Raw genomic sequence first — 25,236 nt, 5'->3', positions numbered from 1 at the left:
TATAGATTATATTAATTCAGGATGGTAACAGTGGTTGATTATTTTGAAATGCTGAGCAGAAGCTATGGTTATGTTAACGACATTAAAAGAAGTTTGGGTGATCTGCTGGGGAAAGTAATGAAAACAGGGTTTGGTGATTAAAAGAAATGAAAGGTCATTGTATTAAGCCAGTCTAATCAAATACTCTTTCTCATTACTTCTTCAAAATAGTCTATTTAGCTGTGGTTTTACCCTTTCTAGGGTCCTGGACTCCTCTGAGATTTGCTGAAAGCCACAAACCCTCTGCCCAGGTAAATGCACGCGTGCACAAAACCTCACCCAGTTTCTGGCGCCTACACAGCCCCCTCCCATAACGCACTCACAGATGCCACGTGGAAAACATGGGAACTAGAGAGCTGGCCTCACTCTGACACGAGGTGGCCCTGAGTACAGGACAGATTGCCACACCGCCCCCGCCCTCATGGCAGAGGAGCCTTCTAAGCCCCTGCATCACACTGGCCGGAGGGAAAGCGTTCCTGGTGTGCCAGCACGCCACCTGTCTGGCGCAGAGGCTGTTTATGGCGCTCTCGTGGCACAGCTTTAGACTTCAGGGTCAGGAGAGGATCATAGGCATATGCTCTAACTACATACCCGGTGCTAAGAAGAAGGATGAAAATTTTCTGAGTGACCAGATAAAGGGCATCTCATTTTTTCTGCCTCTTCTCTCCTGTTACCTTGAAACAGTGCTCCAGAGGGGGTAATCCGAATGCTATCTCCAAGGGCAGGGCAGAAAACAGCAAAGAACAATTCCAGAGGAATTCTTTCCTACCCAGGTGGCACCCGGTCCTAGAGTCCTCCCCACGTGCTGGGGAAGGGAAATCACAGCCAAATGTGTGGTTGGGAGGCTCCCCCTTCTCCTGACCTCCTTCTTCACCTTAGGGTTTTTGACTTAGGGCCTCCAGGGCTAACCTAATCATAATAATCCTCACTGCCTACAGCATCAGTGGGCACGGGGCACTTGGTTTCTACTTGGAAAATGTAAATAAAGATTGGACAAACCTGAAATTATAACCAAAAACTGAGTCAAAGGAGTCAGGGAAGACAGTGCTTATAAACATCAGCCCAGGTGGAAATGTATAACCCAAAGCTCTGCTGGTAAACTGAGGGCAATTCATGTTAAAAGTCATCTTGTTAGTGAAAGAAAAGCACAGATACCCATTAGAATAATAAGTCAGGTAAAATACCAGAGCAAATAATGATGCAAAAGCTATTGCCCCAATCAAATGACAACACAGTCCTGGACACAAAGATGAAGTTCAACAAATGGTTAAAAGCAGTAATTTCTTAAATCTATGTAAAGCTTTATAGTTTTCAAAGCACTCAGTAAAGGGTGAAAAGTCAGTGGTCAACATCACTGTTACAGATATGATTTTTAAAATGGTATCTCTTTAATGTCTACAACAGCCAGGAGTTGGCAAACTTTTTCTGTAGAGGGTTGGAGAGCACCCTTGTGGGCCCGATGATCTCTGCGAAGGACTCAACTTGGCCGCTGAAGCACAAAATCACCCACAGACAATGCATACACAAATGGGCATGGTGCACTCCAGTAAAACTTTATTTACAGGGGCGCCTGGGTGGCTCAGTCGGCTGAGCGTCTGCCTTCAGGGGTCCTGGGATCAAGCCCCATTTCGGGTTCGCTGCTCAGCCGGGAGTCTGCTTCTCCCTCTCCCTCTGCTGCCTGCCCCCCTCTCCCGCTCATGAACGCTCTAATAAATAAATAAAATCTTAAAAAAAAAAGATTTACAGAAACAGGCAGGAGTAATTTTCTTCCTTTCTCATCAATGGGTTTTTCATTAGGTCTGTTTACATGAACACACCCAAATTAAACATTTTTTTGGCATGAGATGCCCAGAACTAATGGACTCTAAATAGTCACAAGAATCTGGCCAAGTAAGTCTGAAATAAACTCTCCAGGCACAGGAAAAAAGAACTGGGCAGGCTTTTTGGTCATGGCTGTCATGACCACAAGAGATTTAAGAAGCCTCATCTCTATCACATGGTTCTCAAACTTTTGGTCTCAGGATTCCTTCATACTTTTAAAAATTATTGGGGACCTTGGGGAGCCTGGGTGGCTCAGTCATTAAGCATCTGCCTTCGGCTCAGGTCATAATCCCAGGGTCCTGCTCCGCGGGAAGCCTGCTTCTCCCTCTCCTGCTTCCCCTGCTTGTATTCCCTCCCTCGCTGTGTCTCTCTGTGTCAAATAAATAAACAAAATCTTAAAAAAAAAATTATTGAGGACCTCAAAGAACTTCTGTTTATGTGGGTAAAATCTACCAATATTTACCATATTAGAAAATTAAATTTCAAAAGTATTTAATAATCAAATTAAAAAGGACAAAATAAATCCATTATGTTAGTGTAAATATTTTTTTAATAAAAAAATTACTCATTCGGGCGCCTGGGTGGCTCAGTTGGTTAAGCGACTGCCTTCGGCTCAGGTCATGATCCCAGGGTCCTGGGATCGAGTCCCACATCGGGCTCCCGGCTCAGTGGGGAGCCTGCTTCTCCCTCTGACCCTCTCCTCTCTCATGCTGTTTCTCTCTCGCTCGCTCTCTAATAAATAAATAAATAAAATCTAAAAAACAAACAAACAAACAAACAAAAAAATTACTCATTCAAAAAAATTTGAGAAGAGTAGAATTGTTTTCTGTTTTTGTAAATCTCTTTAATGTCTGGCTTAATAGAATGCAGCTGGATTCTCGTATCTGCTTCTGTAGTCAATGTGCCGTGAAAGTGTGTTTGGTTGAAGTATGTGAAGAAAATATGGCTTTATGCAGATATAGGCCCTTTTCAGAGAGCTATGAACAGTCTTCTCTGACATTAAAACTTGACAAGTGGTAGCTTCTTAAAAGATTAGTGAGGTGGGGAATCTGAAACTGTGTCAATGAATTTCCATAATCTGTCATTAAAATCCACTGGTCCAGGGGTGCCTGGCTAGTTGTGAGTTCGAGCCCCATGTTGGGTGTAGAGATTACTTAAAAATAAAATCTTGAGGCGTCTGGGTGGCTAAGTCGGTTGAGCATCCGACTGTATTTCGGGTCAGGTCATGATCTCAGGGTCATGAGATGGAGCCTCGCAGAGGGCTCTCCGCTCAGCGGGGAGTCTGCTTCTCCCTCTCCCTCTGTCCCCCCCTTCATGTGAGCCTGCACTCTCTCTCAAATAAAAAAATACATCTTAAAAAAAAAATCCACTGGTCCATCTTGCACTTTGAATGGATCTTTTATTCATGCATGACTGTGTAACACACATTGGCCAGGTGGAAGATACTGTTCAACCAAGTCATGCAGGTCTCTGAAATATTGACACTTTTTATCATAAAATATTTTTTTAAGTCACATTTGTTAATATCACCCCTTCTCACGTAGGTCTTTTAAGAACTGGGAAGCTATCAGGCCTTCAGTGGTGGATGTGTTTTCCTAAATTAACATTTGTGCTTTCAAGTGAAAATGAGATCGCCAGCAACAAATACTTCTCGTCATTTCCCTGAATTGACAAGTTTACTTCGTTCATTTTCAAGAAAATGTCTGACAAAACCTCATGTCTGAGTAACCATACTAAAGTTTTATTCTTTCAAACAAAAATGATGTCCCAAGAGAAAAGCAGCTGGTTCAGCTTGCAACTCCAACAACTGCACATGTGCTTTCCCCTGAGACAACTATCATACTTCGGCGCACAGCAGAAGTACTTCACACATACTTCCCATTTCATGACACTTGGGACGTTAAAAGACATGTTTAAAGGCTGAAACTGAATAACATCAGTAGTTTTTACTATTTCATCAAGGCCACTCTTCAGTGAAACGAGCCTCTTTCACCCCTGGCAAGCAGGCAGCGATGGCCGCTAATACAGCTTGGTGCGACGGCCTCGAATCCTGCTCTGGCACCAGCTGTTTGACCCCCTTGCTGCTCCTGTACCAGCAGAGCAGATAACGACCACCGTGGCCGGTGATGAAAACAGTGTGACCCCGAGGGCCCTCGTGGGAACTGCTACCCTGACGAGTACTTCCCACGGCCGCAGCTACTTGCAGAACGTGGGCGCCGCTCCCAGTGAAGCCAGGCCTCCACAAACCCTGCAACTGGCCAGTCACAGTTTGTTTAAGTGCCTGTGAACTCACATAAAAGCCCAGAGTCCTCAGAACACTTCCTCTCAATCTTCGTCTGAACCACAAGGGGGGAAAAAAAGACGAGCAGCAGCAGAGATTGTTAATTAAATGTAGGCCATCTGCCCCCCGCCAGTCCACGACGGTGGAGAAAGGAGGAAACGGGTCTACGCTCACGGGCAGTGACAGTCAATGTCGGCAGGCAAAACACGGTGCAACCTGAGCCCGGGTGTCTGTGCGAGACTCAATAAGCTGCCGCTCAGAGGATGCAGCGCAGCAGTGACTCCAAATGACAGAGGAGCTGAGAGAAGCAACAGCATGTGACAGAGGAGACAAAAATGCAGCTGAAGGACAGTGGGCAGATTCATCCTTAACGTTTCCCTCAGGTGCAAGGACTCCAGAGACGAAGAAGTAAACAACATCCAAGCAAACACTCTAAGAGCCAACCACCATCCCAAATGCAGGGGCAGCCACTGCAAACTGCACTTCCCCCACTGGCAGTTAGTCAGGCCGGATGGCACTTACGCTGAGAGTCTCAAGCCCAAGTCACTGTCAAGGTCATGCATTGAGTCAATGGCACCAGGAGCCTAAGATCAGGTAGCAGAACATCAGCTGCCGTCCAACAAAAGCTTCCAAATCTAGTAGCAGGCTTTACTGCCCATGGCCTTCACTTTGCCAGCTGCCTCTGGGGTGGCCTAGATCTCAGAAGGGTGGCCCGAGGAGCACAGGGGGCCAAGCACCACAGCCGGGAGCCTGCGGCCGGGCAGTCGGCAGTGTGCTCACTCCAGCTTCTGCCTCACTTCTGTCCCGATCCGCTCTGCAGTCAAGCCCCAGGGCAGCTTGCCACTGAGGGGTAGGGGATGCTGTTCCTGAGACTTCTCTGCAGGGGGACTTGACCGTGGGAACACGGCTGCCCTGACTCCGGAAGAGTTACAGGCATAACCATTTTTCCAAGTACTGAATGAAATATGCATTTGCATATCAGCTAAAAAGCAGTCACGGCCTAAATCAATTCAGGGAAAGAACATGGATCAAGACACCCCAATTCTAACTATTCTGTCTCCTTTTCAAAGGGTTTGTGATATTTGCTGATGAGAAATGGGTGCCCTTTTTTTTTTTTAAAGATTTTATTTATTTATTTGACAGAGAGAGACACAGCGAGAGAAGTAACACAAGCAGGGGGAGGGGGAGAGGGAGAAGCAGGCTTCCCTCGGAGCAGGGAGCCCGATGCGGGGCTCGATCCCAGGACCCTGGGACCATGACCCGAGCCGAAGGCAGACGCTTAATGACTGAGCCACCCAGGCGCCGCAAATGGGTGCCTTCTTAACAGTATGTCAACCAGAGAACTGGTGAGAGCAAGCCCTGGTGTGCTGGTGACTTCCTATTTTTAATATTTGCTCTCCACGGAGGAGGTCGCATACTGCCACCTGCTGGAAAAAATGGGAAACTGCCGCGTGTGCCCCAGGCAATGACAAGAGCACTCAGGTTCTAGTTTCTTTTCACTACAGATGCACAGGGACAATTCGGATCCCATCTTGGGCTTCAGCCGGCTAACCATCAACTGCTAACCATCAACCACTCATGGAATGAATGGTCACAGAGACAATTCATTACCGTGGTCACCCCCCAAGCCCTCTCAAAGCTGGGTGCAGAAAGCGAAGAGGCAGTCAGAGGGACCAGGATGATGGGAGGAGAGGGGAAAGGAGCTGGTGAAGAAGGGTCAGAGGAATCCACAAAAGGGGAAGGGCGAGGCCAAGAAGAAAAGTACCCATAAAATTCACCAACTGGAGGACATCCTCCTTGGAATTTTTAAACATTTTCAGCCAAGCAGTAAGAAGAATGAATCCAGAAACACTGAAGTGTATGAAGACAAAAAAGTAAAATGTCTCAGCTCAATATATTAAAAAATTTTTTAAACTTTAAATTTTTTTTGAGTAATGTCTATACCCGACATGGGGTTCGAACCCACAACCGTGAGATCAAGAGCCACACACTCCACCAACCAAGCCAGCAAACCGAGCCAGCTGGGTGCCCCTCAATGTGTTAAAATTAAGAGAACGACCTATTCACTGTTATAAAAATAATAATAAAGGCACCTTTTTATATGACAAGCACAGAAAAAGAAGAAAGAAGACAAGAATATCTCCCAAACAATAGTTATTCTCAGAAGGTGAGTTTTTATTTTTTACTTTGGATTTTTCTGTTTGTGGTGGGGTGCTTTATTAGGATTCTAATTTGTGTTTTATTTTTTGTAATTTCCCCTTACCCCATTCCAAGAAGGCAGGAGGGCGCTCCGAGCTCTGAGCCAGGCTAAAAGCAAACCATTTATGCGAAGTTCAAGCTGAAACTCACTGACAAGAATCTGTCCCAGAGGGAGAAGAGAATCCAGTGCTTTTGAATGCTTTTGAAGAATAGGAGAAGAAAACCAAAAAGAGCTATTTCCCAGGACAAGAAAGAAAACATGGGCTGGCACATTCTGAGTGGGGCCTGCAGCCACTCGGGCTGGGTGGGCCCAGGGAGGCAGGACCCCCTGGCGCCCGGCCGCCCAGAGCCAGAGCGCTACGAGGGCCGGATGGCGGGAGTCCATCCAGCAACGACTGTGGGCCAAAACCACAGGAGTCGCAGACACCCCGAGTGCGGTGCTCTACGTAAAAACCCCAGGATCCCACCGGACCCTGGCATGAAGCCTTGAAGTCGGGTTTAGTTCAACTTAAAGAAAATAATGTGGTATTAATTATATGGCAAGTGCAAAATAAGATTGGTACCTATTACCTGATTTCCAATTTTTCTAAAATGAATCCACGTTACTTTTATCATCATCATCATCATAAAACAGGTCAGCAACCAAACTTCATCAACAACAACAAATGAATCATCTGCCTTAAAGAATACTGCTGTCAGCACCCGGACCCACAGGCAGCACCGAGCACCGAGAAAGCACTGCTTCTCAGTCCCTGATGGTCCGAAGCCCTCCTTTATGCCACGGCCTGCGGTCGTGCACTATTCAAATCAGCTCAGAAACGCACAAAACATTTTCTTTGTGGCTTCTTTTCTTAGGAGGGAGGGATGGTTAGAAAACCAAGGAGATGCAGAAGGGTTATCACGGCACAAGCATTAAAAACCAGAGCGTTTCAAAGGTTCTCTCTGGCATCAGTCTCATCTTAAAATTAATACCGACACATCTATTTTGAAAGCGTGTTAAATCAGCAGGAAGGGATGCTTTACACATATCCATCCCCACTCCATCATACCTCCTGTTCTCACAGTGAAGTGCTATTTGATCCTTCCCAGACAAGATTTTCTCCTCCTGACTCAGTTTGGAGAAGGTGAAAATCACGCTCACGAGTGGAAAAGGAATGAATCACCTCAATAAGCAGCCATCACCCCCAAGCCTCCTTCCACGGCTGACCTCTGCAAAGTTCACCCCCTACCTCTCCAGCAAAAGCCCCTGGGGCTCCCCGGCCTGCCTCCCAGGAGATAGCCACCCTTCTGCCTCCACCTCCATCTCCCGGCGGGGCCCAGGCATGCAGCTTTGGGAAAGGACCAGCAGCACCAAAGAGCACAAGGGGACTTGCCTTTTCCATCTGTTGCTGATGCTTCCTGTAAATGCCTGATTGACCTAAAAATAAACATTTGGAGAACAAAGGTTAGCTGACAGATCTGCATTCTTCTCTGTTTCCAGCACTAGTAACTCAAGGCCTTGAATTCCCCAGTTTTTAACTGGAAGGGCCGGACCAGACGGCTCTAGAGTGCTCTCCCTAAACAACGAGATCTCCGCTAACCGACACCTTGCCCCATCCGGGGCTCGAGCCTGAGAGTTAAGGATGCCCTCTAAAGGCTGAAAAAGGTCTGACAGGGGCCTGGGTGTGATGGGAAGACAAAGCAAAACACAATCATTTCAACCCTCTTCATCTGCCTCTCTCCACCTAAAATCTCTCATTCCCACAACTATGCCACCCCGCGATACTGCCGTGGAGCGCACCTGCTACCTGAAGAACATGCCCCCCCACACACACACAACCCCCGCCCCGCAGAGGCCGGAGGCGGATTTCTAAAGTCTAGGTCTAGGAGCTTGTGAGCACATGGTTTCCCGAAAACTCCCTATTTCACTGACTGGAGATGCAGAACTCTGCTGAAAGGTGTCGGCCTCCAGGGAGTCGGTCTCCCTGCTGTGATGGGCCAGGTAGCTAATTACATCACTGCAGTGAGGCACGGGAACATTAACATGATTAACACGGCGATGGAGCAGAGTTCTAGGTAGAGTGCGGAGGCTGGCAAGGAAAGACTGTCTCAAAAGGATGAGAACAGCCCAAGCAGATCCAGCCCAGGGGGAGGGTGGGTCTTACATGGGGGCTGAAGTCCTCACGGGCCACCCACTCTCTACCCGACCATGAAGAAGTCCTTTCTCCTGAGGGAACCCCCCCACCCCCGCCGCCATCTTCCCACCTGGGAGAACCGAATGACGCAGTACAAGAAAGTGAGCTAGCACAAAGTTGGCACCAAACCCACGGCGGCCGAGTCTGAGTGCCTCAAAGAACCATCGATACTATTCCTTACGTCCCCTCTAGTACTTGATGTTTTTCATCTTACAGCAACTTTCAGAACATTCACCTTCAAGAACCTTGCCGTGCGGCACCTGCTCGTTGGTGCTAAAATGAACGAGGGGCAGGAAATGGCCACTCGCAGCCCTATGGCCCGCCTGCGTCTTCCCCAAACCCACAAGGCCCTTCTTTCTGTTAAGAGGAGCAGATGAAGAGAAGGGACTGCACTCTGTTCGAGAAACTCAGACGCTCTTTCTATCTGAGGACAACACTGGTCATCCTGTTCCAGGTGCCTGAGCTGCCTGCTCCTGGGTAGGACGAGGGGCGGTGGGAGAGATCAGAAAGACTCACCTGCACTCTGTCATGTCTGCTGGAGGCTGCCTGCCTCACAGACGTGTGTGCACGTGTGATGTTCGACAGAATAAGGGTCAAGAGGGAGTCTAATTGGCTGGAAGGATTACACTCCACTGGCACCATGTTCTAAATAAGCAGAATAACTGAAGGAACTGATAAACCCCAGGATCCTGAAAAATAAGAATTTACTTCACGAGGCCACTGCACTGTGGACTACCTCATTTCTAATAGAAAGCAGGTAAATATATTTTTAAAAACTTTATTCCAGGGGCGCCTGGGTGGCTCAGTCTGCTAAGCGTCTGTCTTCAGCTTGGGTCATGGTCCCGGGGTCCTGGGATCGAGCCCCACATCGGGCTCCCTGCTCAGCGGGCAGCCTGCTTCTCCCTCTCCCTCTGCCTGCCGCTCCCCCTGCTTCTGCTCACCCTCTGTCAAGTAAGTAACACCTTAAAAAAAATTTAAATACAAAGAACAACTTTATTCCAAAAGAAGTAACTGCTTTCAGTCATGGAACTGGATCACTGTAAGAATGAGTGTTTTATTTCTGCGAGCCCTTTTTCCTCTACTTGCTTCCTACCAAACCAGTAATTCCCTTCACTTGGCATAAGATTTAACAAGGATATCTTCTCTCATCAACCACTGACGTGGTACTGATGTTTCTTTACAGAACTGGAGCACAATGGATGCATCTACAGCCTGCCGTTCTGAAGATACCTATGTGTTCATGTGCTGGGACTCTCACGAGTTCATGTTCATGCACTCCCGCACCTTCCGTCTAACCTGGCAAGAAAAGGCTATTTATGGGATTTCAACTCCCTTCCCTCCAAATCATGCTGCTAGGTTACGCTGCTGCTGAGCTCTCATTTCCAGATCCTTCTCTATTGTCTAATCTGGGCTAAAAGCCACGGTGCCAGATCAGCTCTATCGGAACGCACTGAGGAACCGCGTAAAGACACGAACTCCAGGCTCCTCCTCCTGGGGACTGACCAGGTCAGCCTGGGGACCCAGGAAGCTGTATCTGTCACACAGATGCCCCGTGTGACTCGAACCGGTTTGCGAAAGGCTGGTTCAGCGGCCTGGTCTTGTTTGGCACACGAGCCCCGGGGTGCACCGTGGCCCCCCTCCCTGCGGGTACTCACCACACCACGGGGAAGAGGATGGCTCCACAGCACAGCAGGTCTACCAGAAACAGAGAATCCTTCCATAAGCCGTACTCCGTAGTCCCCTCCTCGGTGGACTCTATGATGATGTAGGCCACGTTTGCCAGAACCTACAGGACACAAGAAGTGGCTGAGGCTCTAAAGCAAGGGCAGATCTCTACAACAGCAGTCCCAGGAGGGGGTGGCCACTTGGGCCTGCAGGCCCCCAACCACGGCCACGGCCCTCTCTCCAGTGCCGCATGCTTTTCAGAATACTCTGCTCTCCCGTCAAGCGGTGGTCTCTGTGCCCTCCTCCTGAGCTTGTGACTGCCCTGAGCAACAGTTAGGTGGCAGTGAGGCCACGTGATTTCCAAGGTAGGTCATACAAAGGACACCACCTCTGGCTGGCCCGATCTCTCAGGACACATGCCCTGGGAGCCCTGAGCCCTCTTGTAGGGTGTCTGGCTACCCCGAGGCTGCCAAGGTGGAGAGACCAGGCAGAGAAAAAGAAGCTGAGGAGCCCCAGCTATTCCTGCCCCGCCTCATCGAGTCTTCCCGGCCCAGGAGACAGAGGCAAGTGGAGACGTCGAGGTAGCCCCAGCCACTGTCTGACCGCTGGAGGCCCCACATGAGACCTGCCCAGCGCAGCCACTCAATTCCTGACCCACACAGAATGCGAGAGAATACGTGCTTATTGTTGCTTTCTGTCACTGCATTTGGGGTGATGTGTGACGTAGCACAGATCATCAGGACACTCTGCTTTGCTTTTTAGGCCCCAAGGCCTCAGCAGAACCGCTCGGGTGCTGAATGGGAGACACCGCACACCCCATTCAGCCACGAGGCCCAGATTCCTCAGGCCCAGGTTCTCCCTGTGTGGCCGCCGTTGCTCCTCAGACAGTCTGAGGTACCTGAGAGTGTTATCAGGGACCAGAGCAACGAGAACGGCGGATTTTGGCCCAGTGCTTCAGCGGTCACACTGCTCCTCCTAGGAGCAACCCCACCCGGGTCACCTCCACACAGGACATGGCTTAGTTCTTCCCACTGAGGCTCATCTGTGTCCACATTCTGCTCCAACTGGCCTTGGGGATTCAGTCCTGGCACCAGTGTGCTGTGAAAGGCCCCTGAGCTGGCAGAACTGGGATAGCAGTATTTCAAACCCGGGCTACTACTCAGTATAATCAAGGGGATGCTCTTTGGGAGATTTCCAGTAGGTGTGGATGCAGAGATTACAAGTCCACCTCTGCACTCCACGAAAAGTCCAAGGTCCCAACTACTCTGCTTGCTTTCTGGAAAGGTCAGTCTGTACACTTTGACAAAGAACGTAAAATCTGTTGTGCTGCTATTCAGGACGTCTCTAAGGATAGTTTCTTTTTCTATCTAGGACCTTTTAGTGAAACTATCACGGAAGCCATACTTCACTTGATACAAATGCAAAAACTATTCGGAAATTTCAGTCGTCCTCTGCCACACACACCCTAAACACCTGCATCTGGGACTATCTAGGAAGACAAAGTGGAAACAAAAGCGTTCCCAGCTTAAATTCCTAATTCCACTTGGTCCTTACTTCACACTCTCGACAAAAGACAAAATGTGCCCTGGTGTGGAACAAAGTGCCAAAAATGTTCTTGAAAGTCTGTGCGTACATTTTGGACATCTCTCACTTCTCACTCAGAAATGTGCACTGGTTCCCCATGGCCACAAAAGAAGTAGTTTTAGCGTCCGGGCTGATATTCAAGGCCTTCCCACATGAGTCCCTACGTTATCGATGCAAAACTTCCTTATGTTCAATTGTTTCAATGTCCCGTTTCCTCAGAGGTGCCTGCCACGTAACCTTGCACTCAGCTCCATCAGGGACAAAGGAGGGAAGCCAGGAGGGCTGTGCCCCATCGCATCCCCGTTCGGGTGGGGGCAGGAAGGTTTGCCTGGAGGGACAGTGGCAGCTCTGGGAGGGGGGGGGGGGGGACAGGGCGACAGGGAGCAGTGCCACATGGTAGGAAGAGGACCCAGGCCCTCCCTTCGGAGCCGGGAGGCATGGGCAGGCTGCAGAAGTCCGCCTGGCCGGCGCAGCGGCCGTGGGAGCTCGACAGCCAGGACCCGTACCGCTCCGCAGCATCTTTGCTCGCTCGACGGCAGCACCACCTGTTCCTGCTACTGCTCTTTTGCCTGCCACATTTCTCTCCTTAAACAGCCAGGCAAGGCTGTTCTCTACCTTGAAGGCTTCTAGATCATTCGAATTTGGGAAATTAGTCTCTCTCCCAGGAACCTACAGCCACTGGTCTGTACCACTCATCTGCTGCTGACACGAGTCCCTCTGTCATTAATGTGAAGGTGGCTTTGCTGCGAACACTGCCAGACTGCCAATCACCGGAGCGAGCGGGCTGATCTGGGCGTGCAGGGAGCTGTCCCCCGCCTTCCTTCCCCTACCACACCCGCACTGTGCTCCTGAACGAGATCACACTATGAGAACAACTTTATCAAACACATGCTCTTTGAGCAGAACAGAGCAGTCAGGCATCCCTGCTAGGCCCTCTGTGTTTACTGTGAGTTCTTTATGCCCAATCTCTGCCTCCAGTAAGACTCTTACACACAAGATAAGGTTCCTCTCCCAAGGGGCTCACAACCAGGCAAGGCTGGCCTTGGCCTAGGGTCCCAAACCAGGAAGGGTTTAATAAATAGTTGCCCTGGTGTCTACTTAATATTCTACCTTGTGAGAACTCACTGGTGTCATTCACAGTTTTACAATAGTTTGTTAACTGAAACACTATGTACCTGAGCTTGGCTAAGGGGACCATTTTGCTAGAGGGCAGCCAGGGGCACGAAGGCAGGCTGTATGTTCCCTGACTTTCCAGCAGCTCTCTACTCAAGTGCAGGCATCCGTAAGCCGCTCGCCAGGTGAGCGATGGCAGAAGCTCTCAGGGCAATGACCCAAGGCCTAGGTCTGCCAGAATTCAGAAAGAGAACCCCAGTGGTATGAGCTGGAGTTTTTGGATGAGCCGACTCCCTCTGCCTGGACAGGCCCACAGCTGAGCCTTGCAAAGTGCCAAGACACAACCAGGACACGCAGGAGTAGGGTCCCTTTACCTGGAGTGGGATGACAATCATGAAGATCTTTTTGTCTTTATCGGAAAGGATGTGCTTAATGAAAGCCCAGCCGGTGCCAATGAGCGCGATGGTGATGAACAGGAGTGCCCCTTTCAAGCTGGAAAAGAAAAAGTTTCAGACACCAACAGTCTCTTCAGACTCTCTGCAAGTTCCCCTGCATAGCTCATTCACGATTTCACGGGCTTCTTGGAAAAGAGAGGGGGCCAAATTCAGGAAACTCCTCTTAAGTGAAGCACCACACAAGTGGTTCGCCACGCACCCCACTCCATGGGCAGCAAATCCCCCCCCCCATGGAGGCAACCCCCTCCCGGAAGCACACCAGCAGCCTCGAGTTCTCAGGTCTGGACAGCACCCTGTGCGCCATACACCTCTGGCATGGCAAGAACCCGGACGGGCCGCCACAGGAGGGCAGGGACTGTTCTTGCGAGGCAGGTCTCTTCCTACCATGGCCTCTCCAACTTCTCCTGCGTGTCACTCTGCGTACTTACAGATGAGTGATGTAATACACGACAGCCCAACCCTCGATCGGAAAGCCCTGGGAGGAGATGTAGTGGTAGTCAATCTGCAACGAAACGACTGCATTTCAGAAAGGTCCATCTACCACACGCCTTCCGCACAACGAAACAGAAAAGGCTGCCACAGGACCTCACAGTGGCGGGGGGCGGCGGGGGTTGTCCTCTCCACCCCACACACTAATACCTCACTCGTCAATTCACAACTCAGCATGTGAGGGCACTAACAAGGTCAGGTAGCACGAGAAACCTGCCACAAGCTTTCGACGCCACCAGCACGCAGATCAAGTCCCTCTCTTGGGGCAGGAGAGTCATGCTGGCAAATGGCTGCCTGTTATTTTCTTTAAAATCCCCAAGGGCCGGGACGCCTGGGTGGCTCAGTTGGTTAGGTGTCTGCCTTCTGCTCAGGTCATGATCCCGGGGTCCTGGGATCGAGCCTCGCATCAGGCTCCTTGCTCAGCGGGGAGCCTGCTTCTCCCTCTGCCTGCCACTCCCCCTGCTTGTGCACGCTCTCTCTCCCTCTGACACATGGATAAATAAAATCTTTAAAAAAAAAAAAAATCCCCAAGGGCCAAATGCCACAGGTCTCTTCAGTATTCCAGCCAGGAACTTCACCTTGCACACCCCAACTGCTTATTACAGAAGTCAGTCAGTCAGTCAGCCAGCAAAAAAATCCATGTGGAGTCACGCACCCTCCACTGTTTTGTTTTGTCCTTTAGAAAAAAATCTGTACATTTCGAGCTACTTAAAGCCACCAACGCATTTTAATTAAAGAGGCAAGTCTCAGTAGTGCGCCCACAATGCTTCCTGGCACAACTCACAAACGCTGGTATCGATTTCTTCGTAGACCTTCCATTCTGTCACGAATGGCTATCTAGACACTGAAGTGACTCTAGGGCCTCGTCATTCATTATCTACAAAGTTCCAGAAAGAATCTTTTAACTTAGATCCAAATGGGAAATTATCCAAATAACTGTCATTTCCGAAGACTGCAACTGGACACATTACTACTCCTCTGATGCCAACACTTTTAAGTGCAGGAGAGCGCATGTCTGGAGACTGTCGCCCTCACAAGTGCGGCCGGCGGGTGCCACGGGGCAGTTGTGACCTTCCTCCCATGGGCAGGTGCACGTCACTTTGCAGCTGGACTAAATATTCAAAGTGCAAGCTCAAGTCACACGCCTCCATCTTTAGAGCATCATTTTTCTCTCAATAAGTATGCAAACACCAAGCTTCAAATCAAATGGGAACACGGGAAAGTATTTAGAAAAATCAAGTGGTGGAAACAATTCAGCAGGTGGCACTCTAATCTTGAGAAAAGACAAACAAAAAGGAATAAAAATAAGTAAGGTTCTAGGAAAACTCTGGATATGTAGGTAGTGTCAGAAGATGCCTCCGGGCTCGGGTTACAGACGGAGGGTGTAATGATTTATCCCTGTGATGGCCCCTCCCACACCAAAGGCTTCATGAGAAAAGGTCTTCTTTCATCTTATTTCCCACTGACCTAGCTCCTCTTTCTTCCAATTCGTAAATTTTCCTGACTGTACAGACACTGTACGTCATTTCATAAATGACCCAAAATACTAATACATACTGCGTGGAACACCAAGGAAAGAGACTTCGTGAAAGGAAGGGCTGCCATCAACCAGTGAATTTTAAATACGTCATTCCTATAAAAATAGAGAGAAAAGAATTAAAGGAATATTCCAGGGGCTCCTGGGTGGCTCAGTCAATTAAGCGTCTGCCTTTGGCTCAGGTCATAATCTCAGAGTCCTGGGATCAAACCCCACATTGGGCTCTCCACTCAGCAGGAAGTCTGCTTCTCCCTCACTCTCCCTTTGTGTTCCTCCCCTCTCTCTCTCAAATAAATAAATAAAATCTTAAAAAAAAAAAAGAAAAGAAAAAAGGGAATATTCCATTCCTCCAAAGGATGGCCAAAGCTCCAGGCATCAGATACATTTATAAGTAAGCAGTAAATACAATCTAAGCAAATCACACACACGAAGCCCTTTGGAGACCTAGTTTCCACCAGGAGAAATGGCCCCGATGGAGCCCCAGGGTCACCTCTCGTGCACAAGTCTGTGTTGTGACTGGAGCAGCGTCAGGCACTGAAGCCAGACAGGACGACTTCCAGCTCCTGATAAGATGGAAATCTGCACAACTTGCCAGCTTCGTGCCCAGAAACCACCCTGGAAAGGCCACAGAGGCAAGAATGAGGCGGCGGGATCTACGAAACTGGCAAGAGGCATCCTGGGAGAGCAGAAGGTGCCCAAGCACGGCTGTGGGGGTGAGCTGCGGCCCAGAGGGTGCGGGCCTAGAGCCAGGCGGCATGCAGGGCTGCGACCCGCCGGACACACCAGGCCAGCAGGGGGAAGCGCCAGCTCCTGCTGCATGCCGACAGACACCCATCCGCCTTCGGGCTGCCACCTCCCCCTGGGAACTAAGGACACAAAACCATTTGGGAGACAAATGTAAAACTCTTAAAGTACATAAAACCTGAATAAGAGCAACAGAGGAAACTCACACTCTCAGATATCAAGATGTTCTGTGAAGCCACAGCAGTAAAACATGTGGAATGGGTACAGCATCACAGAAATAAACCAACAGAACAGAATGCTCAGAAATGGATTCTTGTGTGTACGGAGCCTTCACATAGGATAGATAAGGGGGCAGCAAATTGGTAGGAACAGGATGGACTGTTTAAAAACCGGCATGGGGAGGAGCGCCCAGGTGGCTCAGTCGTTAAGCGTCTGCCTTTGGCTCAGGTCATGATCCCGGGGTCCTGGGATCAAGCCCCGCATCGGGCTCCCTGCTCCATGGGAAGCCTGGCATCTAAGCAAACCACACACACGCTTGTGTTCCCTCCCACTCCCCCTGCTTGTGTTCCCTCTCTCGCTGTGTCTCTCTCTAATAAATAAAATCTTAAAAAACAAAACAAAACAAAAAAACGGCATGGGGAAAATCAGCTCAGAACTGTGTGTATATATATACACACACACTGCTGTGTCCCTACTTCACATTTACATAAAGGGGGACTCCGGGGGCGCCTGGGTGGCTCAGTTGTTGGGCGTCTGCCTTCAGCTCGGGTCATGGTCCCAGGGTCCTGGGATCGAGCCCCACGTCAGGCTCCCTGCTCCGCAGGAAGCCTGCTTCTCCCTCTCCCACTCCCCCTGCTTGTGTTCCTGCTCTTGCTCTCTCTAATAAATAAATAAAATCTTAAAAAAAAAGGGGGGGGGGACTCAGATGGATTCCAGTGCTAAATATAACATACATCTTTTGTGACCTTGTAGTAGGGAAAGGCTTCTTCCAAGAAGCACTGCCCAAAAGACTAAAATTAGAGAGCTCTGATTCTTGTTAATATGAAAGACTTTCATTCAACAATGAATACCACAGACAAGTTTAACAGTCTGGGAGAAAAAATTTGCAATGTTTAAGACAGACAAAGGACTGATATAAAAAACATGCAAGAAACTCCTGTAAAGCGACAAGAAAATGACAGAAAACCCAACAGAAAAATGTGCAAAGCCTAAAGGTACTCACAAGAGGGGGAACCCAAATGGTTAACAAGTCCCTAGAAAGATATTTCACATCATTAGTATTTAGGAAAATGCAAAATAAAATGAAGTACCAGTTCACACCCAACAGACTGGCAAAAACCAAGACGTCAGTGTTGGTGGACGGGGAAACAGGAACCCTTCTGCACCACTGGTAGAAGTATAATCTAGCACAGGCAATCTGGCAGCACTTAATGATATTAAATACAAATTTACCCCATACCCAGTGCACCTGTTTCTGGGAGTGTACCCGCCCCCCCGACGCTGCCCAGAGACATAAAGGGACAAGGCTAGGGTGGAGGGGGGCATCATGGCAACCCTGTTTGGGGGAGCCAGGGGATGAGGTCCCTCACTAAAGGGATGGATAAGTAGAATGTGGGGATGTGCACTATTGAGTAGCTAAAAATTAATGAACTAGACAGACACACAGCAATGTGACTAGGTCTTAAGAAAGATACTATTGTGTGAAAAATGAGAACAGCATCTGTAGATAGTAGAGTTTATAGAAGTTAAAAATACATGCAATATCAATAAACATTAGCTATTTATAAGAATACACGTATGCCCAATAACACCTATTACCTGCATCTGAGTAACTGGGAAAAGCATGAGCGAGGGGTAGGAAATGAAGGGGAAATGAAGAAGAGGGGCCTGGCACGAATGATAAGGCGGGCGTGTCACAAACTGACGCACACTCCCTTTCCGGGCTGATTTCCTCCCTGGTACTTTCCTGTCTGGGGCCTACCTACTTGAAGGTCAAAAAGGAAGTCAAGGCCAGAGGAGTCTGTCACTCTTGAACAGCAATGAGATGCACCCAGAGTGCAGAACCGGTGCTCACTCACACACTCCGGCACACTCAGCTTGCAGTCCCAGCTAAAAGATCAGCCACGGGGCAGTGATGTTTGGGATGAACACATGCTCCAAAGCCACAGCAACTTGGCTCGAATACTGGTTCTACACTGGCAACCTTAACCCCTCTAAGCCGTAGTAACCTCTTCTAAAATGGGGCAATGCCTGCCTCAAGGAGCAGCTGGATGATTAGCAGAAAAAACCAGCATCAAGTGCTTGACGGGACAAGGAGCAGGCACCAAAAACGGTCGGCTGCCTTCCCCTCCCCACACTCAGGGGCCCGGAACAGAACTCAGAGTTGAGAGGAGCGAGGAGCCGCATATGCACGGCAAGTAGATGTGGATTCCACTCCCAGCTGTGGCAGGTGCTACTAACCATGTCTCTCATTTCTCCTCTCAAGACCTCCATAAGACGAGGCAAAGATCTCCAGTTCCTTCCAGCTCTAAGGGACTGTAAGCCTCTGAAATGCACGAAGCTTTGGAGTCACATCCTTTGTGTGGCTCAAATTTCCAACCCAACAGAACTGTCTGTAAGTCTCCTGGAAAAACATGGGGATGGGGCGGAAGGCTTACATTACACATCCCTGTGTGTACATTGCACTTCAGAGAAGCTAAACACGTGCTGCACAAAGCAGGTGGGCCTCATTGAACCACAGATTTAAAACTTCCCACAGTTTTAGGTAGGTAAACCAGTGATAATGACTACTGCATCACTAAATACACGGAAACTAAAATACCATTGAACACCTGCCTGGTCAACTATTTTGTATGTACCTCCGATTTGCATAGCACCCTGATTTGCAAAGCCCTTTAGACCACATTATCTCAGGGGCAATCACATAACACACCTAAGGTTCTAAGACTCTTAGAGGAAAGCAAGGCAATGACCCTGTCCCAGTTTTGTGGCTCAGGGAGTGAAGCGAGACACACAGGTGGGAATAGTCCATGTTTATACTTGGAATTGGGCCTCTGACTCCCACTTCTTACTTTTCTACTAAAGGCAGAAGCAAAACTTTATTTAAAAACCTTTTTATAGCCTGAATTGGTAAGTCTTCTTTTCTTACTAAAGGCTGCCTGATCGCCTACTCCAAACATGACCATGCAGGGTCCTTCACAAGTAAACAAGTGGCTCTTTCCATCTGGTGAGCAGAGTGAATCTTATGACAAATAGCAACCAGCGCTGTTCCCACCAGAGCTCACTACTCCAGCTGAGCGTGTCTACCAGAAGAGAGTCAGGCCACCGGGGACTAGAGAGAGGTCTCAATTTCTGCCCAATGCTCCACAGAAAGAGGTATTTGGGGTGCTTAATTATTTTATGAATTTAAATTAATCCACATTACAATCCCATATTCATATCCATCATTTCACTTATGGGCTTAAAACAAATACTTCACACTATTCTCTAACTGAAAGTTAGTATTTTATTCTGTTTTTTGGTTGGAAGGAGACAGATTTTTTTTTTTTAAAGATTTAATTAATTTATTTATTTGAGAAAGCAGGAATGAGAGAGAGAGAGAGAGAGAGACAGCACATGAGAGGGGAGAGGGTCAGAGAGAGAAGCAGACTCCCCCCTGAGCAGGGAGCCCGACGCGGGACTCGATCCAGGGACTCCAGGATCATGACCTGAGCCAAAGGCAGTCGCTTAACCAACTGAGCCACCCAGGCACCCCGGAAGGAGACAGATTTAAACACTCGCCCCGTCCACATGTAGGTGCTCTCTTCAAGAACTGAGTACAGGCAGGTAAAGCCTTCGGGTTTCAGAAGAGAGGCCAAGAGCCAGGTAGGTGGGCTCTGAGTAAGTTCTCTCCAGTGACAAGCCTCTGGAAGCCAATAGCTCTCCCCGTCAGGCCCTGAGCAGACACCTTCAGTACTGAGCAGTAATGCCTCCTCTCAGCAGGTAGTGGGTCACTGTCACTAACCTCCTCTCACAAACAGCCCCTGAATGGGATCAACGGGCTCACTCTGAGTCCTGGACTGTACTGTCTTCACTAGGGAAACACTTGCTTATACATTTTGTTTTGCCTGCCTATTATTAACATATTTGGATTTGCTTTTTAAATAAAGCAATAAATAAATAAAAAAAAATCCCTCTGGGGCTAAGAAAGCAGCAAAAGGTGAAATTATGCACCTCTCAACACACTCTAAGCTGGATGGCTCAGGGAAGTAACAACTCACTGTCGTTTTCGAAGGATGTGAATCCAGATGGTCCCAGAAAGGAAAAAGAAAAAGGCCATAGAAATGTATAATTTAGGGAGAGGGATCTCTCCTGCGGACAGGTAGCTGTCAGGGTTCTTCTCTGTGATCTCAATCTAAAACAAACATAAAATTAATGTTTACTTTTCAGGAACAGATCATCCCATAGTCAGCAATCTGTCACCTTAGCTGCTTCACTTGGCTAAGGAAGTATCAGCAGATAAACACATTCATTCTAATGCACAGTTCAAAGTGTAAAAACATCCCAAACTGCTTTGTATTTTTTTGTTTGTGAATCCTCTGCAGAAATGGGATTCTGGCCACATTTTTCTCCTACTCTGTTGAAGTGTTGTTAAAACCTACTCTTATAATGAAATAAATGTCTCACATTTTATAAGGCTGACAAAATCTGCGTGGAACACCTTCCATACGGTACTCACATCAAGGCTGAAGGAAAACTTGTCGCCAGACGGCACATCGTTCCCAGAGCATTTATGGAAATAAAGACTGTAGAGGCCTTCTTGGTCATCGGTGCTGATGTTAAAGAAAAACTGAAAGTGAAGAAGACAAAAACTGAAGAATACCCAAATCCTCAGCTAAATGTTTAAATCTTAGAAACAGATCATGAATGCTATGGACAGAAAAAAATACAGATTTCTTAATTTCTTCAGCGGATTCTCCCAGAGCAGAAACAGACGTTTTCAGGGCTTCTAGCTGGCTCAGTCAGTTACGCGTCTGGCTTCAGCTCAGGTCAGGATCCCAGAGTCCTGGGATCGAGCCCTGAATTGGGTTCCCTGCTCAGTGGGGAGCCTGCTTCTCCCTCTCCCATGCCTCTCCCCTCCACCTGCTCATACTTGCTCTCTCTCGATTAAATAAGTAAAATCTTAAAAATAATAATAATAAAATAAAATAAACAGATGTTTTCTTATTCTGTGATTCTGCCTCAATATTTTGTTGTAACAATTTTCAAGGTAGCAGGAAAGGGGACAGAACCACTCAGGGAACACCTTTGTGCCCACCACCGAGGTTCTATGACCTCGTTTTGACACAGACACCCCTACCTGCGGTGGCTTCTGCTGAGGGCTGCAGGGATAACCTACGAAGCAGGTACCTCGTTTCCAAGTGAATATATTATTTTGCTCTTTAGGTAAAAAATACTCCTGAAAAGAAAGGAGGCTCCTCTCTGCTCCTTGAAAAGGTAAAGGACCAATATTCCCTCATTAAAATTTACTCCTGTGATTTCAGGAGACAGGCTACATTTTCTACGTGGACACATTTTTCTGTTTCTCACGTTTCATGGGTTCAAATGAAGTTTAAAGTACATCCAGACATTTTATATATAAGATCACAGAATACGACTCCTTAGTCAATTCTAGAGAGCATTTTGCTAGAAGCCTAAAATATACCGCTTAGGGCTACATAGATAGATGATAAACTATAAAGAGAAGTGAGGAATTGATGGGAATAACGTTTTTCATAACAGTTGGGTAGGGATGTGAGGGTCACACGGGGTCTCTGGGGTGCTGGCACTGTTCTATTTCTGCTCTCCACTGATGTTTATAGAGGTTCTTATTTATAATTATTTGTACTTGACATAAATACTATGCACTCTTCTGCAAGCATACTACACCACGCAGTTAAAAAAGGTAAAAAACAGACATCTGACAAGAAGACGGAAATAAAGGACCAAGAATATTCAAGCTGAAATTATTACTTTGTTAAATCATGTCCTGAACTCAGCAATGTAAACGTAAGAGCATGTGTTTTAGTCCACACAAGGAGAGCCAGAAAACGCTTCTAAACATAGTAATAGGGGCGCCTGGGTGCCTCAGTCGTTAAGCGTCTGCCTTCGGCTCAGGTCATGATCCCAGGTCCTGGGATCGAGCCCCGCATCGGGCTCCCTGCTCCGCGGGAAGCCTGCTTCTCCCTCTCCCACTCCCCCTGCTTGTGTTCCCTCTCTCACTGTGTCTCTCTCTGTCAAATAAATAAAATCTTTAAAAACAAACAAAACAAAACAAATAAACATAGTAATAACTTCTAGTTCCAGAAGTAAGAATCATATGAAATTGGGCACCTGGGTGGCTCAGTTGGTTAGGCGACTGCCTTCGGCTCAGGTCATGATCCTGGAGTCCCGGGATCGAGTCCCGCATCAGGCTCCTTGCTCAGTGAGGAGTCTGCTCCTCCCTCTGACCCTCTCCCCCTCATGCTCTCTCTCTCTCAAATAAATAAATAAAATCTTAAAAAAAAAAAAAAAAGAATCATATGAAATTTCTAAGAAATATAAATTTTTTTAAAAAGTCAGTACATTCGTCATGGTTGACCAGAGCAGGCACCTGACCCTTAAAAAAAAAAAAAATCAAACAAAAGTGTATGTTTTAGAGTAGGAATAAGGGCTAAGAGTCCCTTTCCTGTTTTAGGCAGAGAAAACACCATCCCTGCTCTGTGGATGGAGCAGACAAGCTCACAATGACTGCCCTGTCCAAAATTAGGGTACTGAGTGGCAGCACAGCAAGGGGTCACCCACTGACTTCTATCCGAGGAGAAGGGAAGCCAGAGAAGAGGCAGACTGTCCATCCACTGCCTGTTTCCTGAGTCCCGAGAAGCCTATGAACTGGTTATCTCAACCACTGTCCTTAATCACGACACTCGCCCTAACACAAAGCTTTAGTAACTGACAAATAAGTATATCCTATCATGCTTTCCTTGGTGTTTTTTTTAATTTATTTATTTATTTTATTTTTTTATTTTTTTTAAAGATTTATTTATTTATTTGAGAGAGTGAGAATGAGAGAGAGCACATGAGAAGGGGGAGGGTCAGAGGGAGAAGCAGGCTCCTTGCTGAGCAGGGAGCCCGATGCGGGACTCGATCCCAGGACTCTGGGATCATGACCTGAGCCGAAGGCAGTCGCTCAACCAACTGAGCCACCCAGGCGCCCGTTGTTTTTTTTTTTAAAAAGGCTTAAAGAAATTTCAAAAAACTTACTGTACTAATAAGCACTTTATTTTTTTTATTTTTTTATTTTTTTTTAAAGATTTTATTTATTTATTTGAGAGAGAGAATGAGAGACAGAGAGCAGGAGAGGGAGGAGGGTCAGAGGGAGAAGCAGACTCCCTGCTGAGCAGGGAGCCCGATGCGGGACTCGATCCCAGGACTCCGGGATCATGACCTGAGCCGAAGGCAGTCGCTTAACCAACTGAGCCACCCAGGCGCCCACTAATAAGCACTTTAAAGTGAGAGAAGGAAAAGAGAAAAAAGCACCTTTTGTATTTTCTTAAGGAGGCAGTAAAGAAAGTGATTAAACACATGAATGGCCTTAGAGGCAGACAAACCTGGGTCTGAATCCTTCCCTTGTGCAAGTTACTTAACCTCTCTGAGCCTCAGATTCCTCAACTGTAAAAGGGGAATAATAACAGTGCCTCCTTCACAGAGTTGCCGGAAGGATGAACTGAGGTAATGACAACGTGCAAGCACTCCACACCCATCACTCGGCTCCATCATTACTAATAGACAGCCTATTACAGGCCAGGTGCAAGATTAGGGATTTCAAATACATCAGAAAAAAAACAAATTAAAAAAACCCCTCTCCCTTATGGTTACCCTCTACAGGGAGCCACAGAAAATAAGCATAATAAATAAGCAGAGGACACAGCATGTTGGAAAGGAGAAGTGTTAAGGGAAAACCAGCAGGAGGAGGGGAGGGAAGGAAGCGGCATTTAAAATAGGGCGAATGGAGGAAAGTTTGCTGAGAATATGACATTTGAGCAAAGGCTTGAAAGAGGAAGAAATGAATCACTGGCTTCTGAGGGACAACCATTCCTGCCAGTGGGTACAGCCAGAGCAGAGCCTAAGGCCTGACTGTTTCTAGGAACAGCAAGGTGGCCTCTGTGGCTGGAAGGGAAACAGGAGCCAACGTCAGTGAGGAGACAGCGGCCAGACTACATGGCTTTGCAGACCAGGAAGGGCTGGAGCTTTTGCTCTGAGGCAGATGGGAAGCATCCACAGGCTCTCAATTAGCTATTAATACCTATGGTCACTAAATTTAAAGACAATATAAACATTGCTAGATAGGCAAAATAATTTATGCTAAAAGAAATCAGAACAGTGGATGCAGGGATGGGGGACGCTGAGGTGGTAAAAATATAGAGAATCTTGGTAGTGAGTGGGTTACACGGGTGCATGCATTTGTCAGAACTGATCGAACTGCACATTTAAGACCTGTGCATTTCACTCTGAGCAAATTATACCTCAATTAATGAAAACTGGTTTGAAAAGGGGCAGTGATTCTTACAAATTAATGATAAAAGATGATTTGTGCACTGCTTCCAGAGCACTTTTATATTTAAAAAATGATACTTATAACAACCCTATGAGAAAGGTGCCATCATTATTCACTCTTAGATGATTAAAGAGCAAGATCCAGGAGTTAAGTGAGCTAAGGCCACCAGCTAGTAAGTGGGTGCTGAGACCCCATCCAACGTCCTAGCCCATCCACAGGCTGGGATGCTGCCATAAACTCATGGGCAGTGAAGAATGGGGCCAGACGGGTAGGTCACTCAACGCTGCTGAGCCTCGGTGAACTCATCTCTAAAATTCTACCAGCATCCTAAATGATCACTAACGGTCCTTCTAGGTACAGAATTCTGTGCTTCTAGCACACTCCAAATGGGAGGCAGCACGGGATTAAAGAGGCAGAGGTGTGAGGACAGCCAGGCAGACGTGGGTTGTTGGAATGTGGGCCTTGTCACTCACACTGGACATTCACAAAGTCACTCATTCTCAGAGACATGATCAGCTAAGTGGTGGGTAACAATATCCACCTTGTGGGTTTGCTATGGAGAGAGCTACTGCATTCGAGTG

At 47.7% G+C, this 25,236-nt stretch overlaps 1 protein-coding gene across 1 annotated transcript in view; it reads right to left on the bottom strand.

The window, feature by feature from the left end:
• GPR107 (G protein-coupled receptor 107) overlaps positions 1 to 25,236 on the bottom strand; it is a 76,509-nt gene that overhangs the window by 20,276 nt on the left and 30,997 nt on the right. Inside the window, exons 8-14 of the mRNA XM_045883342.2 lie at positions 20,819 to 20,929; positions 20,361 to 20,494; positions 15,378 to 15,453; positions 13,760 to 13,833; positions 13,251 to 13,368; positions 10,170 to 10,300; positions 7,714 to 7,757 (exon numbers count right to left, since the gene is read on the bottom strand). Of these exons, the coding sequence (XP_045739298.1) occupies positions 7,714 to 7,757; positions 10,170 to 10,300; positions 13,251 to 13,368; positions 13,760 to 13,833; positions 15,378 to 15,453; positions 20,361 to 20,494; positions 20,819 to 20,929 (688 nt within the window). The remainder of the gene's footprint in view (positions 1 to 7,713; positions 7,758 to 10,169; positions 10,301 to 13,250; positions 13,369 to 13,759; positions 13,834 to 15,377; positions 15,454 to 20,360; positions 20,495 to 20,818; positions 20,930 to 25,236) is intronic.

The sequence above is a fragment of the Mirounga angustirostris genome, unplaced genomic scaffold (genome assembly GCF_029215605.1).
Source record: "Mirounga angustirostris isolate CCGP_5_RB_7025 unplaced genomic scaffold, mMirAng1.0.hap1 SCAF_15, whole genome shotgun sequence".
Taxonomy (NCBI): domain Eukaryota; kingdom Metazoa; phylum Chordata; class Mammalia; order Carnivora; family Phocidae; genus Mirounga; species Mirounga angustirostris.
The sequence above is the reverse complement of the archived record's forward strand: the minus strand, read 5'-3'. Positions and strand labels throughout refer to the sequence as shown.